The 14,741-nt window shown below is 48.6% G+C and overlaps 1 protein-coding gene across 1 annotated transcript in view; it reads left to right on the top strand.

The window, feature by feature from the left end:
- COL5A1 (collagen, type V, alpha 1) overlaps nt 1-14,741 on the top strand; it is a 122,989-nt gene that overhangs the window by 91,473 nt on the left and 16,775 nt on the right. The window contains exons 35-51 of the mRNA XM_009322151.1: nt 715-759; nt 1,828-1,881; nt 2,475-2,528; nt 6,075-6,128; nt 7,671-7,778; nt 7,973-8,062; nt 8,155-8,208; nt 8,849-8,956; nt 10,696-10,803; nt 11,436-11,489; nt 12,093-12,146; nt 12,356-12,463; nt 12,560-12,613; nt 12,700-12,807; nt 12,944-12,997; nt 13,385-13,492; nt 14,586-14,639. Coding sequence (XP_009320426.1) covers nt 715-759; nt 1,828-1,881; nt 2,475-2,528; nt 6,075-6,128; nt 7,671-7,778; nt 7,973-8,062; nt 8,155-8,208; nt 8,849-8,956; nt 10,696-10,803; nt 11,436-11,489; nt 12,093-12,146; nt 12,356-12,463; nt 12,560-12,613; nt 12,700-12,807; nt 12,944-12,997; nt 13,385-13,492; nt 14,586-14,639 — 1,269 coding nt within the window. The remainder of the gene's footprint in view (nt 1-714; nt 760-1,827; nt 1,882-2,474; nt 2,529-6,074; nt 6,129-7,670; nt 7,779-7,972; nt 8,063-8,154; nt 8,209-8,848; nt 8,957-10,695; nt 10,804-11,435; nt 11,490-12,092; nt 12,147-12,355; nt 12,464-12,559; nt 12,614-12,699; nt 12,808-12,943; nt 12,998-13,384; nt 13,493-14,585; nt 14,640-14,741) is intronic.

The raw sequence follows: 14,741 nt of genomic DNA, 5'->3' as shown, positions 1-14,741 counted from the left end.
GTGGCAACCAGAAGGGGAGGGAGAGCCCCCACGTCGGGGACCAGCACAACCCTACGATCCACTGACGCTTCTGCCAAGCCCTATTTTTTTGGTGTTTAAGTAGCATTTGAACCACCTTAGAGGCCTTAGGCTGTGCCATGGGCGAAAGGGCACGTATTGCTGCTGGGCTCCAGAACCTTGCACCTTGCCGAGCCACTTTGCATGTACACTGTGCGCCCACGATTGGTCACTGGGCAAAATAGGTATTTTTCTTCCAGCCAATCTGGAGGCGCACTCAGCTCCAGAACCTGCTGCAGAATCGCCAGGCATGATGGAAGCAAATCTTTTGTAGTGAGATGTTGCCACCACCACACTGCCGGCTTTAAAAATAAATGTCTCGGCTTTGTATCAGCATGAATTTTTGATAAATACCTCGTCTTCGCAGCGGCATTTATCTCTCAGAGGGAGGCTGTTATCTGGTGGAAATATCCTGAGCTCACTGACGTTATCTTTCCTGTATTTTTATTACGCGATGTGGTGGGAACGAGCAGCTGCTCGTTTGTCACTGGGTGCTGCTCCTGATACAGAATTAATAATAGAGAGGGGCCGCGGGAGCCGGTGGGGTGTGGTGTCACGTCATGGTGGGCTTGGTGCCATTTGAAGTCTTTGTGCAAAGCAGCTACAGTGGTGATATATGTATTTTTAATGGTGTGTTGTTTTGTTTATTCGTGAAAGGGCAACTCTGGTGGTGATGGCCCCCCTGGTCCTCCTGGCGAAAGGGTAAGGCAAGCAGGACTCAATCCAAGCCCGTTAGTTTAACACGGCAGACGAGGCGGGTTTGCAGGGCTGAGATGGTGCTGAGGGTTTTTTGCAGTGAGCATCCTACCACGTACCCTGTTATGCAGAGAGGGGCGGGCAGCTCGCTGGAGCCAGGATGCAGCTTAGCATACCTCCGTCAGCAAAAAGAAAAAATCTGTTTAGAAATCCGAGGTGAAACGTGCTTGTGTGGAGAGAGAGGTCTTGCAAGTCACCTACAGCCCGTAGGTCCTTTCTGAGCTCTCCAAGTAAGGCTCGAATGGGACCTTGGGTGTCCTGTGTAAGCATCGCTCCATGGGAAGAGTCACCCATAGGTTTTGTGCAGACAGCCAGAGCCCTGATTTTTCTGGAGGAGGTGGGTGGTCCTCTAGGACCTCATGCTGCTTTTTTCAAATTACAGCACGCTAGGTAGAAAATACTGAAACAATGGGACTTTCATGATTTTAGCCTCAATTTCTGCTTTTTTTTTTCTTCTGGGTTTTTGTTTTGTTTGTACATTTTCTACAAAGTTGCCCAGGGAGGATATATATGAAATTGGTCCCTCCTTTGCATCTGCTGGTTGTGACCACAGGGGCGAGGAGCTGCTGCTGACGCTGCTCTGGGCAAGCAGTGCTCTGAAGAGCATCTCTGTGGCAGCAGCCCCAAAGCCACCAGCTCTCTTCTTTTTCATTCCTGCATGAGCTGGTAGCTCCCAGGTGCTCTCACTTGAGCTGGGATGGGGAAAGACCTATTTTTCATAGCACTGGGAGGGAAAGGCACAAAGCAGTTGATAGCCCTCTTCATGTTTGCAGTGCTTTTTGCAGCTGGACAGGCTACTCGGTTAACCATGCCCGGGGGTTCTTACTTCTCCATGCATTTTTTCGAAGGGATGGCCCCATGCAGCTGCATCTCACACTTTGGGGCATTTCTTTGGGGTAGAAGTAGCTGGCTTTCCGTATCTTGTGCTCATTTGCTGTTCACACAGAGCTAGTATTTCATAGTAAAGCGTTATAGGTTCCTTAACCATGTTTTCTGGCTTGTTTTGCATCCCAGGGACCACCAGGGCCTCAAGGACCGACTGGATTTCCTGGACCAAAAGGCCCCCCTGTAAGTAACTCTCTTTCTAGAACATGCAAAGAAATACATAAAGTCTTTCCCATCCAGCTGTGATTGCCTGTGCCAGCTCAGTCTTAGCTGCCCCTCTGACAAGCGGTGACATACCCGATAAAAGGCATTACTGAGACATCATGATAATAACCCGACAGTTTAAGATTTTAAATAGCCGAGTAAATTGTGGCTGATGATAAATGTTCATCTCCTAATGACTCAATATCGCTAGGATCTTCCATGGTTGCTCTGTTCTTTATTTTCCCTCTGTACGCTGGGAGGACAGCACAACCGAGTAACACTTCTGTCTCTGCAATGATTATACACTGGTGGGGAACCTCAGAAACCTTTTTGGAGTGATTTCCTTCCCTGTGGTGAACAGCTCGCTCCCGTTCTGGACCTGTAAGATAAATCTTTCCTTTGGGAGATGTCTGGGAAAGGGCCGTATCTTTTAGGGTTCTGAGCAGCCCCATTTCACTGTAAAATGGATGGGAACTGATGCAAGGAGGCAAGCAGGTTTGATTCAGTCCTTATCACAGTTTTACTGCTGAGTACATGGTCGTGTTCCTTCTCACCCTGGTTTTTTGCTGTAGGGTCCTCCTGGGAAGGATGGATTGCCTGGTCACCCCGGACAGAGAGGAGAAACTGTAAGTAGCCAAAAATCTTGGGCGGATCATTAGTCCTGAATCTTGTCTTGCTGGTTGGTTTTTCTAAACCCTTCTGTGCAGCTGGGGAGATGTGGCCACACATTTGTTTTCCCTGGAGGTCTGCGTCTCTCCAGCTGCATGGGATGGTCTACGGGAAGCAACCCTCTTCTGAGCAGGACAGGTCGGTCTAATGATGATTTATGTGAAGGTTGTGCACCAATTCCTCTCTTGCTGTCCCTTTAGTAGATTGTGGAGGTCACGTGCATCGTGCATGGAGAAAATGTAAGCAGAGATGTAGTGGTGCCAGTGACCGGCATCAGAGGCAGCTGGGTTTCTACCGTGACGGGTGCTGCAAGAGGTAGCTCCTCGCGAGTTTGGAGGATGTTGGGTGGGGTTGAGTCTGGGTCAGGACCAGCACAAGCCAGCACTTGGTGTGGCTCTTGCTTTCCTGAGGTGGAGAGGAGGCTGGTGGGTGATTTCCAAGCAGCCCCTGCAGCCAGGCTCTGTAGCCCAAGGACTGGCCGAAGCGCTTGTCCCGTTGCCCTCCCAAGGGGGAAGGCTGTGCCTCTGCTCTTTACCTCTACAGGTAAAGTCTGTGCTTTCCTTCCCACTCCATCCTTTGGAGATGTGCAGGTTTTAGGTCTGTCTATTCCAGAGATGTAACCCTAGGGCTGTGATAGCAGAGATTTTTCATGCAAGACAGGCTCCATCCTTTGTGAGCTCAGCTTTCTGCACCCAGCTGCGTTAGGTCAGGGGCAGTTTTATTTTCTCTGGAACCTGCAATGGGGAGAAAGAAACGATTTTCACTCTTGATGCACCATGTGGCCCACGCCAAGAACTGTTGCATAGAGTTACAGAGAGAGTAAGAGTTACAGCCCAGTTTTGGCAGTGCTTGTTTTGAGAGGAAGGCAATTCCTGGCCAAGATGAGTGGTTTAATGGTTTTGCTCTAGTTTTTCTGTCCGCACCGGTTACTGCAGCACGCTTGTGTATCAGCTACTTGCCTTAGCACCTGAGTGAGAAGAGCATCTCTGCTGACGCTGCCTTTTAGCCAAAGCTACACACGAGGTCCTCGTGAAGTTTTGCTTAAGCCCCCTCCAGCAGCAATAATCCCTTGCTGCAACCCAGGGAGTGGCTCCTGGCTGGTTTAGGTACCTCACTGTATCGTACGCATACTGCTTTGTCCATTTTAAAAGGTTTTGTTGCACAGATGTAATCATTGTTTCTCACCAAAGGAGAACGATGAGGCATGCTGAAGGTATGATACCCCGGCTGTTGTGCGTCTCTGGTGGTCTGTTTTCTGCACCTTTTTTGCTTGAAGGATACCCTAAGCAAAAATGACCCTTCTGCCATGTATTCCTCTGCATGCAGTAATTAGTATTCTTCTGTGGCATTTTTGGGGATGTATGTTTTTTTTTTTTCTCCCTCGGCTGTTTACAATCCAACTCATTCGCTGCTGTTGGTATGTCCCTCTCCCCAACACTGCATGCTGCATGTTAGCAGATAGACTCTTTGTCCTGTGTTTATTTTACAGGAACACCCTCCCCCCCCAACTTCCTCTACTCAGCTTTGCATTTTTCTCCACTGCCTTTCCTAGCAAATGAGCATTAAAAAGGCTTTGCACATTATGCATTTTTTCCCCTCAACTTACAACACAACAATTTAATTAACTTGCCTGGCATTTGCTAAGCAAGGCAATGCAAATACAGCTCAGCGCAACACCAGATATTTATTTACACTTCATAAGACTGACTTTAAGGCAATGGTTGTGGTATTTTTGAACGCACAATCCTCAGGTCAGGATTAACTTTAAGGTGAAGAGAAGAGTTTTCACCTGCCAGAGCCTGACTGTGACATTTAGTCTTCCTTCATTGAGTTATCTGTAACATCCAGGACACCTACATTCAAATTAGAAGAAGTAGTAAAAACTTTGCTTGCATCTGCTGTTATCAACTTGGAATAAAGCACCAAACTCCACGTCTGCATGAATATGAATGGAGAATGGGCTTTCAGTCATCTGGGGTCCGAAAGTATTCCCTGATAGCTTTCTTCACTCATTGCAGCATTAGCTTGCCTATCACAGGCAAGTGCTTCCAGAAAACCAAAACTCTGTTAATTTGTACCATCAACAAGCTTGCAAAGATCACTTTCCCTTGCATCCTCTAGGGGTGCGTGCAGACATGTGCAGAACCAGGTAGCAGAAGTCCCTTTTTTGTGTCCCCCTTTTCCTTACACGGTGCCCAAAAGTGAGGAGAGAAACGTAAAAACAAATTAAATGTTATTTCCACATCAGTAGCCTTGTCAGTGCGCTCTGTGCCTTCATGCAAGAAAACCTAGACTTGAAATCTGTGTGTCAAATAGTTCCCTTCATCTTCTCATTTAGTAGTAAATAGGCACACTGAAGGATGCTGAAATATTTGGCCATATTAGATTTACAAAGATTGGATCTAAAAAAACCAAGAAAAATCCTAAAAACTCCGTTCCCAAGGCTCAGGCAGGGTAAAAGGAAACCCCTTTCTTCAGATTAATAAGAAATGTCCTGCACAGAACTGGCTGAAATCTTTTTCTACAATAAGAGCTTAAATTGTACATTCATTTCACAAAGATGTTTTGCCATTTCCCCATCAATGACAGGGTATTTTCTGTGATCCGCAGACAGCTATAGAATAGCACTGAGTAGTTTTTTTTAGCATGACACATTACTGTTGGCTTAGGATTTATCTGATCATCTTTTGTGGCAATGAGAAAATAGCCTGTGTGCCCTAAATGACATTTCTCAAGCTTGTCAGCATGCTATAGTAAGAATAATAATTAACGTGCTTTTTAAAGAGTGGCTTAGGAGAGCTAAACAATTGCAGTGGTGATAGTTCATTATTGTCACTTTTCAAATGTCATTATAATTAGCTGTCATGGAGACTTTGCTACTCATCAGCATTTAGAGAGAAACACATTTGTGATGTCTTTCAACAGATGTTGATGAAGGAAATGAAGCTTCACTCGGCCCCCAAGGCTGGTGGGTTTGTGGGCTTCAGGCGGGGCTGGAGATTGGCGCTGCTGGCGCCGAAAGCGGAAGATGGTCACCCAGCCTTCCGAGCTCCTGGGAGCTAAGGCTAAAACAGAGCTAAGCCTAAACCAGTACCAGAACGGGGAGCAGGAGAAGGGAAATGGTTATTAAGAATTACTCAGCATGAAGAAACTCGCACATTCTGGCTTTTTAATAGCCATATCCTCTCTAGGTTTTATGAGCGTAGCAAATTTTTCTATATATATGGCCAGTCCTTCAGCCAAACCGCAGTGGCTCCATCAAAACAGTAGAGCTGAGCTTTGAGAATCCCTTTTTCTTCTTCTGTTTCATCCCTGTGTAAATGTACAAATACACATTTTCCACTTTCTGATTGATTTCTTGTTTCTTTTGTCTTTGGATGTCTTCCCGTTCCTGGTCAAGTAGTTTCACCAGAGGAGGAGCAGTCGGGTGGTAGTCTGAGACCCTCGCTGGAGTACTCCTTGGCAGAAGTGTCATCTCTTTCTCTTTTCCCTTTCTCTAACAGGGTTTCCAAGGCAAGACCGGCCCTCCAGGACCTCCCGGTGTCGTAGGCCCTCAGGTAAGAAATGAACGCTCGTGCTTGCCCCAGCCCTCTGCAGCTCACCTTCACCAGTTCAGCACAGCGGGCTCTCACAGCTCTGATGGTTTAGCTGGAGCTGCTGGGACTGCAGGTTGTATGGCACAGAGGCTCCTCTTCCAGGGGAGGCAAAGTCATGTCGAAGCAAGCTTGATGGCTTTGAAATTCCTGGCCGGGGTGTGAAATACCCCAATGGGTCCCAGCCCACCTTGTCGAGGCGGTAGGATGGTATTTAGACAAACGTGGCTGAAGGCTACTGTAAATAAGGTGGCTCCTGTGAACTTAACAGAACTACCTTGGTGTAAAATTGGTGTAGGATGAGAGAGAGACCAGCTACACACAACCTGACTAAAAGACCTGAAGCAGTCGGAGACTTAAACAAGATCTCAAAGGGCTGTACGGCTGCTGGGGTGTTCAGGGCAGCACAAGCGTGGTGCAAGAGGGCTCTTACATGTCCCTGTGAAGAAATGCATCCCTCTTTGACAGAATCTAGCAGGACTTTATGTCAGAGTTGGGCTATTTTTGTTTTAGTCACAACGAACTCTGTGCAATTTGGAAATAGTAACTGCACAACCAGAATTTGTACCCCTCAAGCACAGGCATGCAGGGCTCGTGCATCAGTTTTGTAGGCAGAGTCCTAGACTGAGTAGGACTGGCTTTGGGTTGAGTCTTCTTTCCTGAACTGCTGGGGAGGTTGCTCTCTAATTGCAAAGTAATTAATTTGTCCTTTTTAATGATAGTGTAAAGTCCCTGATTTGTAAATTCCCTGATTAGGGGCAATTCCCTGACTGTGTCTGTCTTCTCAAGTGCAAATTAGGTTCTATGGCAATTTTGTTTGGCTCTGCTGCGCATAGTTAGCGTGATCTGTGGTTGCTGAGTGATCGCAGTGTTACCGTTCTGTTTACGCTAAGTGGCACCCTGCAGCGTGACAGGAATTACAACCACCGTCCCAGCGGACACCAGCGTGCAGGGACGTTATAGTCTTGCGCATACTTCCAACCCAAACTACTCTATGATTCTGTATGATTTTTGTCCTCCTCCAAAATGGGCCACTTGGGAACCTTCTGCACTGGGCCTTATGTTACACTTGTCACCATTAGTGCCCACACACAGCACAGAGACAGTCAGTAATTGCCGTGTAGTACAAGCCTAATCCGTTATTTATGCCCCATATAAGGAAGAATCAGCATGACTGTAGAGTACTTAGGAAGTTTTCAATTAAAAAAAACTAAGCATAATAATTGTTGTAGTAATATCTCATTTATGTGAACGCTTTCATTCCAGAGGTTCCCAATGCCTCTAGTCTGTCAAGTGCAATGTTGCCCACTTCCAAAGCAAAGGTCTCTTTAGATGCCAAAGGAGGCATCTCTCCAGGGATTCCTGGTGGCACTGCAGGGGACAGCTAAGGGAAGGAGCATCTTCCATCCCATCGCAACCTAAAGGAATAAACTGATAGCCTGCGCTTCTTCCTTCGTTGTTTGCTCTGCTGATACACAATGCCTTCTCCCCAATCTGTTTCTTCAGGGTCCAACTGGTGAGACTGGACCAATGGGTGAGCGGGGACATCCAGGCCCTCCAGGTCCCCCAGGTGAACAAGGTCTTCCTGGCCTCACTGGAAAAGAAGGGACCAAGGTAGGGACCAGCAGCCTACTGAATTCACCCTTCTTGCAAGCCTTGGACGCCTGCCTCTCTCCCAGAGATGAAGAGGGATGATTTAGAAGAGACATGATGTTTCACAGTGTCTCATCAGGACTTGAGCCCAGAGGGAGGAGCCTGGGTCTCTATGGAGTCTGCAGATCCTCAGCTATTTATCACTGTCGTTGCAGGGGGACCCTGGTCCCGCCGGCCTCCCAGGGAAGGACGGTCCCCCGGGCTTGCGAGGCTTCCCTGGAGAGAGAGGTCTCCCTGGCCCCATTGTGAGTAGAGACTGCCCAGTCCTTCCAGTGGGAAGGATGCCCAGGTGGTGCAGCACTCGCCACCCAAAATGACTTTGTTTTCCTCCCTCCAGGGTGCTCCAGGGCTGAAAGGCAACGAAGGTCCCCCAGGCCCCCCAGGTCCAGCAGTGAGTATCCTTGCCCTTACAGGCACCACCTAACCCATTTACAAGCTTGGCAAGCCAAAATGGAGGGTTAGTCACAGCTCGGTGCTTTATCTGTTATTCCCTTTGCACTAACTAACGACTTGCTAGATATCGCTTTATTTTACAAGACATGCATGTAATAGCTCAGTCATTTTGTGGCGTCAGCTATGAGCATATGTGACAAGCTGAGGGAACAGGAATGATTCAGGACACCGAGAATTTTGCTCCCAAGTCACCAGCTTTCCCTCTGAAAGTTGTCCCCACTTGAGATTCATGCTCAGTGCAGCCCTCCTGGAAGAAAATATTCATCATCCAACCCTCCCTGCTGCGTTGGCCATGAAGTGGCTCATGCTCTCGTTCCAAGCTGATAATGTGCCCCCAGAAACTGAGCTCCCTGCACCATCCAGAGGAGAGCCCAGCCCTTCCAGGGATTTTAATTAAAAAAAAAAAAAAAAATCTGTAGGACCCCTTGGGCTGATGGTACCAAGTCATCACATGGCAGTCACCCCATCAAATGCGCTCATTTATGATGCATTTGCAGCATCCTACTGCTAGATTTCTTTCTGTCTGTGTATAGATAAAACTTGATGCTGCAGTTAATGCTTCCTTCTTCTCCGAACAGGGCTCTCCCGGCGAGCGTGGTCCCGCAGGATCAGCCGGCCCGATAGGCTTGCCAGGGCGACCTGGCCCCCAGGGACCTCCAGGACCCTCAGGTGAAAAGGGAGCCCCAGTAAGTACCAGTATAAAGATTAACAGCTATGGGTCAAATAGAAATGTGTGTAGTAGGAAGCTGAGCGTGGAGACATTCCCTGGGGTAGGTGTATAAAAGATTAAAAAAAAAAAAGGAATTCAATTAAGAAGGAATTTTCTCATCTTGGGTGCATCAAATCACTGAACGTTAGCTGCTCAACTACCCAGTTTGGGACACCCGTGCTATCAAAAATGGATGTGATCCCAGGGACCAAAATGTCTTCAGGCAATGGGAAGGGATGAGGGGACTGAACAGGTAAAATGACAGCCTGTGACAGCCAAACAGCCAAAGGACAGGCCTCTGGGCAGAGAAGTGAGCCAACCCCATTGCCGCGTACAAGGATGCAATGGCAGTAGCGATTTCCACTGAGCCTAAATAAATCCTTACCCTTACTCTGCCCTGGCCAAGGGGGCAGCACAGGAGGGTGCTGCGGAGGTTTCAGCTCCACTTCCCAGGATGCTGCGTGCTGCCACAGCATCAGTGTTCCCAGGCATCCCGCTGGTGCCCGTGGAAAGAGCTGCTCTCAGCAGGAGCCAGAGCAGAGCGCGGCTGAGTCCTGCCATATGGTCCCTCTCCCGAGCGTTCACCAGCCAGCCCGTGCAAACTCTCACGTCTTTCGCTCCCCAGGCACGCGCGTGAAATGTCACGTGCGGGCAGGAGAGAGTGGGCTGGGATGACTATTTCTGTCCCTGAAGAGCACAGCACCGTGACAGTCCCGAGGAGGAAGGCTGTGCCTCTAATTCACTCCCAAACGGTTTTGCAGGGACTCTTGGGTTGCCTGCCTCAAAATTAAGCTCAGCTTCAGACCCAGCAAAATGAGCAAATGCTGGTATCGGTGATTTCAGACTAGATGAGGACACTTATGGTGATTGATTGCTGTTATCAAAAGTGTTTATCAGCCACTGTATTCCACATTTGCTGGCTTATTAGAGACTCCAGCAGCTAGTCCAGAGGCAAGAATTTCCTGATGAATCTGCTTTAAGAACCTCTGTCCTGCCAAGTACCTGTACGATATATCAGTGGATAGATGAATAGGCAATTTGTGTAACATCTAATTATTCAGAAGAGAGCACCCAAGATTCAGACACAATTAAATTATGTACGAGGAAACTGAAAAATACCTACTGTTCAGCTCCTATAAACAAACAAATTTGGTTGAAGGCTCCAGGTCTGAGGAATATGAGTAGATGTTTAAGCAGGAGGCCAGCAGAGATTGCTTTATTCACTTCAGGTGTTTTCCTTTGTCCAGAAGCTCAGGAGGGAGCTGGGGGCCTCCTGAGAAACCCCCATTAGTTGGGGATCAGCCAGGGAGGGAGCAGGCAGTGAGTGCTGGGACAGCCAGGACCAGAATCAGTAAAAACTGGCTTGTGGGAATAAAAATTAGTTGAGGTCTTGTTTGTCATCCAGAGAGAGATGGCAAGAGGGTTCAGATTAAATCTGATTATATTGCTATAGCAGTGAAATTGCAGCTGTGATCTGGGTAATCTCCATTTAGGTTTGTTTGTTCTTTCTTTATCTCTCAAGATAGAAGTCTTTGTTTTGTTTCAGACAGCAAGCACAGAAAGCCTGAAGAAATATCAGCTGGAAACTAGTTTTGCTATACATGCCCAGATAGTCAGGGGTCATTAGCAGCTGAATAAAACGTTAATGGGATATCACGTGTGCGTTGGAGGGTGGAGGAGAGCTCTGTATGACCTGCCTGCTCCTTCTGCTTCCAGGGCGAGAAGGGTCCTCAAGGACCGGCTGGCCGGGATGGCATCCAGGGCCCGGTGGGACTCCCAGGTCCAGCAGGTCCTGTCGGCCCCCCCGGAGAGGATGGAGACAAGGTGGGAGCAGCTCCCTGCTGTGTGCAGGGTCACTCCGGGGAGGAACCGGGCAACGTGCCCCATTGCCACCACGCTGACCCGCTGCTTCCACCGCGTCGGGTTGGATGTGCTGCCGGTCATAACACGAGGATATTTTATGGCACTGGCAGTCCCACGAGATCAGCAGCGTCCGATCTGGGGAGCAGCAGGCAGACTGTGCTGTGTGCGCTCCGCCAGCCAAACCGCTTGCTGAAATCCAGTTAGCCTCCCCCGAAGCCTGTAGCAGGTGGCCTGCCCACGGGTGCCCGGCCTTTCGAAATGAATTACCTTTCCCCGCTCTCTTATTAAGCCCCTCTGGACTGGGGGATTTCTTAGAAAACATTAGCTGGGACGAATCACTCCTCGCTGCTAACAAGGTCTGCAAAATGATGCTTCTTGCATCGCATGGCAGCTAAGGAAAGTTTTAGGATGTAAAAGGGTTTGGTTTCACCTGGAGTGGCCAAATCTCTGGCCTTTTTCAGAACATTCTGGGGTGTTTCTGTGGGAATTGGCATCTTTGGGATGAGGATGCAGACACGCAGGACTGTTGCTTGAATGTTGAGATATGGAAGTGGTCACCAAGTGAATTAACTGTGCCCCTTTGTACGTGGCAGGGCGAGATTGGGGAGCCTGGCCAGAAGGGCAGCAAGGGCGACAAAGGAGAGCAGGTGAGTGGGGTGGACGTCGTCGTAGCTGCTTCCCTGGAGGAGCATGGTTATGTTGTGTGACTTGCTGGAAACAGAAAACAATATTTTAATTTCTTTCTATCATTGCTTCGTCGTCTTCTTTGCTTCATCATACCCACACGATGTGAAAAAGAGCGAGTGGCTGAAGTGTGAGCCTCCAGCTCCCAGGAACACACTGAGGTGTTTCCATGTCACCCATGTACTGTGTAAATATCTGTGAAATGTGAGCAGCCCTTGCCATTAAAGTTGGGTGTTTGGCTGTAGTTCCTTTTCTAGTTCCTTGCAGCACACATGTGCTGCTCAGAGCCTGAGGAAGATAAATTGCACATAAGTATCTAGAGAGAACTGAGTGGTGTGATACTGCTTTGCTGGAGCAAAAATGCATTTAGACGTGTCTGCTGTGCCACTGGCACCAGGGCTGAGGAATGCTGCTGGGTCCAGGGAGACTTGACCCTGTGCTCCCTCTCGGTTTTGGGAATTAATGCATGTTTAACGGAGGCTGTGTTGAAGGGCATCGCCTTTTCCAGGTGAGTTTTTTTTACTCTGTGCTCCCAACGCTGATGTTGTACTTCTGTTTCGTGACAGGGTCCACCAGGTCCTACCGGCCCTCAGGGTCCAATCGGTCAGCCTGGCCCAGCTGTGAGTATTGTCCCCTGTTGGCAGAAATCCCCTTTCTTGCCATAAAATCTCCTGGGAAGCACTGCAAGGCCTGGCAGTTTCTGCCTGGCGCTGCTGATGCCCAACGCGTGGGTAGGGCGTTGCTGTTGGCTGCAGCAGGAGGTGGTGGGGATGGAACTTTGTATCTGCCTTGTGTTTTTGCCAAGCTGTGTTAGACTCTTTCCTCATAGGGTGCCGATGGAGAGCCAGGTCCCAGGGGACAGCAAGGCCTCTTTGGTCAGAAAGGTGATGAAGGACCCCGAGGTTTCCCTGGTCCCCCAGGCCCAGTCGGCTTGCAGGTAATCTGTAGCATCGAGGGGAGGGCTTAGAGTAATGAGAGCTGGGGCTCCACCTGAGATGTTTACAGCTAAAACTCATCCCCTCCACCTCCACAGGGCTTGCCTGGACCGCCCGGTGAGAAGGGGGAAACCGGTGACGTTGGGCAGATGGTAAGATGCTTTCATGCTTCTTTTTTCATCACTGACAGACATTGCTCCAAGAAATGTGTCTTAAATTTGTCTTCCCTTTCTCTCAGGGCCCGCCTGGCCCACCTGGACCCAGAGGTCCATCTGGACCACCGGGAGCAGACGGTCCACAGGGTCCTCCCGGGGGAATAGGAAATCCTGGTGCAGTAGGAGAGAAGGTAAAGCATCCAGACAAACCTGACTGAAGCCTGCAGGAGTTTGCTACAACACTCATGTAGAGGCTTTGCTACGTCAGCAGAAAACTCAACACCCTGCAGAAATACAACTGTGATCGTTCTCTTTTCCCCTCTGCAGGGTGAACCTGGTGAATCTGGTGAGCCTGGTCTTCCCGGCGAGGTTGGCCTCCCAGTAAGTACGCTTATGGGGTGGCTCTTGCTCTGATGGAGAAGAGCTTTTCTTCAGTGGCGTCCCCTGAGGAGCTGGTTGAAGGGGTGTCAGAGAGGCATGAATGTGGATGGGGCTGCAGGGACTGAATCAGCCATGTCCTTGGTTTGGGTATTGGGCGACAAACTGCCGTGTTACTGGGTATTTATAGTACAACATTTAGTCACTGAATACGGGCTATCCACGACTGAACCACGTGAACACCATTTAATCTTTGTGGGAAGGGACTGCTAAATCATGTCCTCGTGTTTTGAGATACAAACAGAGCTTCTTTCTCAGAACTGATTAAAGGATAATTAGAGATCGGTAAGTTGTTTTCCTGGATAATAGAAACACCCTTTTCCTTTACAGGGTCCTAAAGGTGAAAGAGGTGAAAAGGGTGAAGCAGGTCCCTCTGGTGCTGCTGGTCCACCTGGCCCCAAAGGTCCACCAGGTGATGACGGTCCCAAAGGCAGCCCTGTAAGTACCCCCTCCTGTCCAAGCAGTGCTTCCTTGTCTCGCCCAGCAGAGATTTCTGCACGAAAAGATATTTTCCAGAGATTTTTGTGGAAATTTGAAATAGTTTACCAGCCAGAGAATTGCTCCTCTAATGATACGTGATATTAGTCCCCTTCTTTAGGGTGCTAATGAGGAAAAGACCCATCTGTACTATATCTTCCAGCAATATTTGAAGTATTAGTCCTTTTTGCAGGCTGTCAGAAAACTCACCCCTATGGAGAGGGCCTGCAGTAGGTTTACTTGGTGCTTGAGCTTATGTATTGCCAAGGTCCTCTGCACCAGAGCAAAGCTTCCAACATAGCGTAGAGGAGATTTATGTGAACGTGGGAGTTGTACCTCTAGGGTCAGATCCCTGCTGATGCTAATTGCTGTAGCTCTATTGAAGCCAGTAGAGCTATATTGATTTATACCAGATGACAATGGTATAGTATTTATCTTGCCGGCTTCTTTGATGCTTGCTGGCTGAAGAAATTTATTACGCGATAAGCAAAGATAGCATGAAACAGCAGAGGAGGCAGGGGAGTTAGTCATCTCTCTTAACAGATGGGGTTCTGGGATACCGCATTATTGGTTGAAGCCTATTGTCTGAACGCTGGTCTCAGAATCATTTGAAGTGCACAGTAGACATTGTATGGAGAAGAATGGTGAAGTGTTTTAGTCATTAAATGCTTTGAGAGGATCTTCATGTGAAAAATGTTAAACATCATGTAGTAAGCAAAAGTAAAAACATATAATCTGCACATTCCCCAAAGCTGCGAGGATTTTGCTGTCACTTGTCCAATGCATTTACGAAAAACTAGATGAAACTCCCAGTGTTGCTTCTGGAGCTTTGCATAGTCTGGATGCAGAGCTGAACGGGTGGCTGTGACAGGACGAAATTACTGAAGATGCAGAGATGGGATGTGATCTGGGATTGTGTTTGAGGGTAGGGAATTGGGGTTTTGCTCCATAGGATGACTCCCTGTGTTGTCGCTGGGGTAGAAGGCACTAGTGCTCTGCAATTCTCCAGATGCAATGTCTCTGACTTCGAGATATCCTCCTTCTCTCTTTGCAGGGTCCAGTTGGTTTCCCTGGTGACCCTGGTCCTCCTGGAGAACCTGGTCCAGCTGTAAGTGTTTGTCTCACAGAAGGGCAGTTAGGTTCCTCCTCTTGGTTTAGTGAAATACGACCGTGTGCCATTCGTTCACCAGCAGCTCCTCTGGCATTTTCT

The sequence above is a fragment of the Pygoscelis adeliae genome, unplaced genomic scaffold (genome assembly GCF_000699105.1).
Source record: "Pygoscelis adeliae isolate BGI_AS28 unplaced genomic scaffold, ASM69910v1 Scaffold114, whole genome shotgun sequence".
Lineage (NCBI taxonomy): Eukaryota > Metazoa > Chordata > Aves > Sphenisciformes > Spheniscidae > Pygoscelis > Pygoscelis adeliae.
Note: the sequence above shows the minus strand (reverse complement) of the source record. Positions and strands in the feature narration are given on the sequence as shown.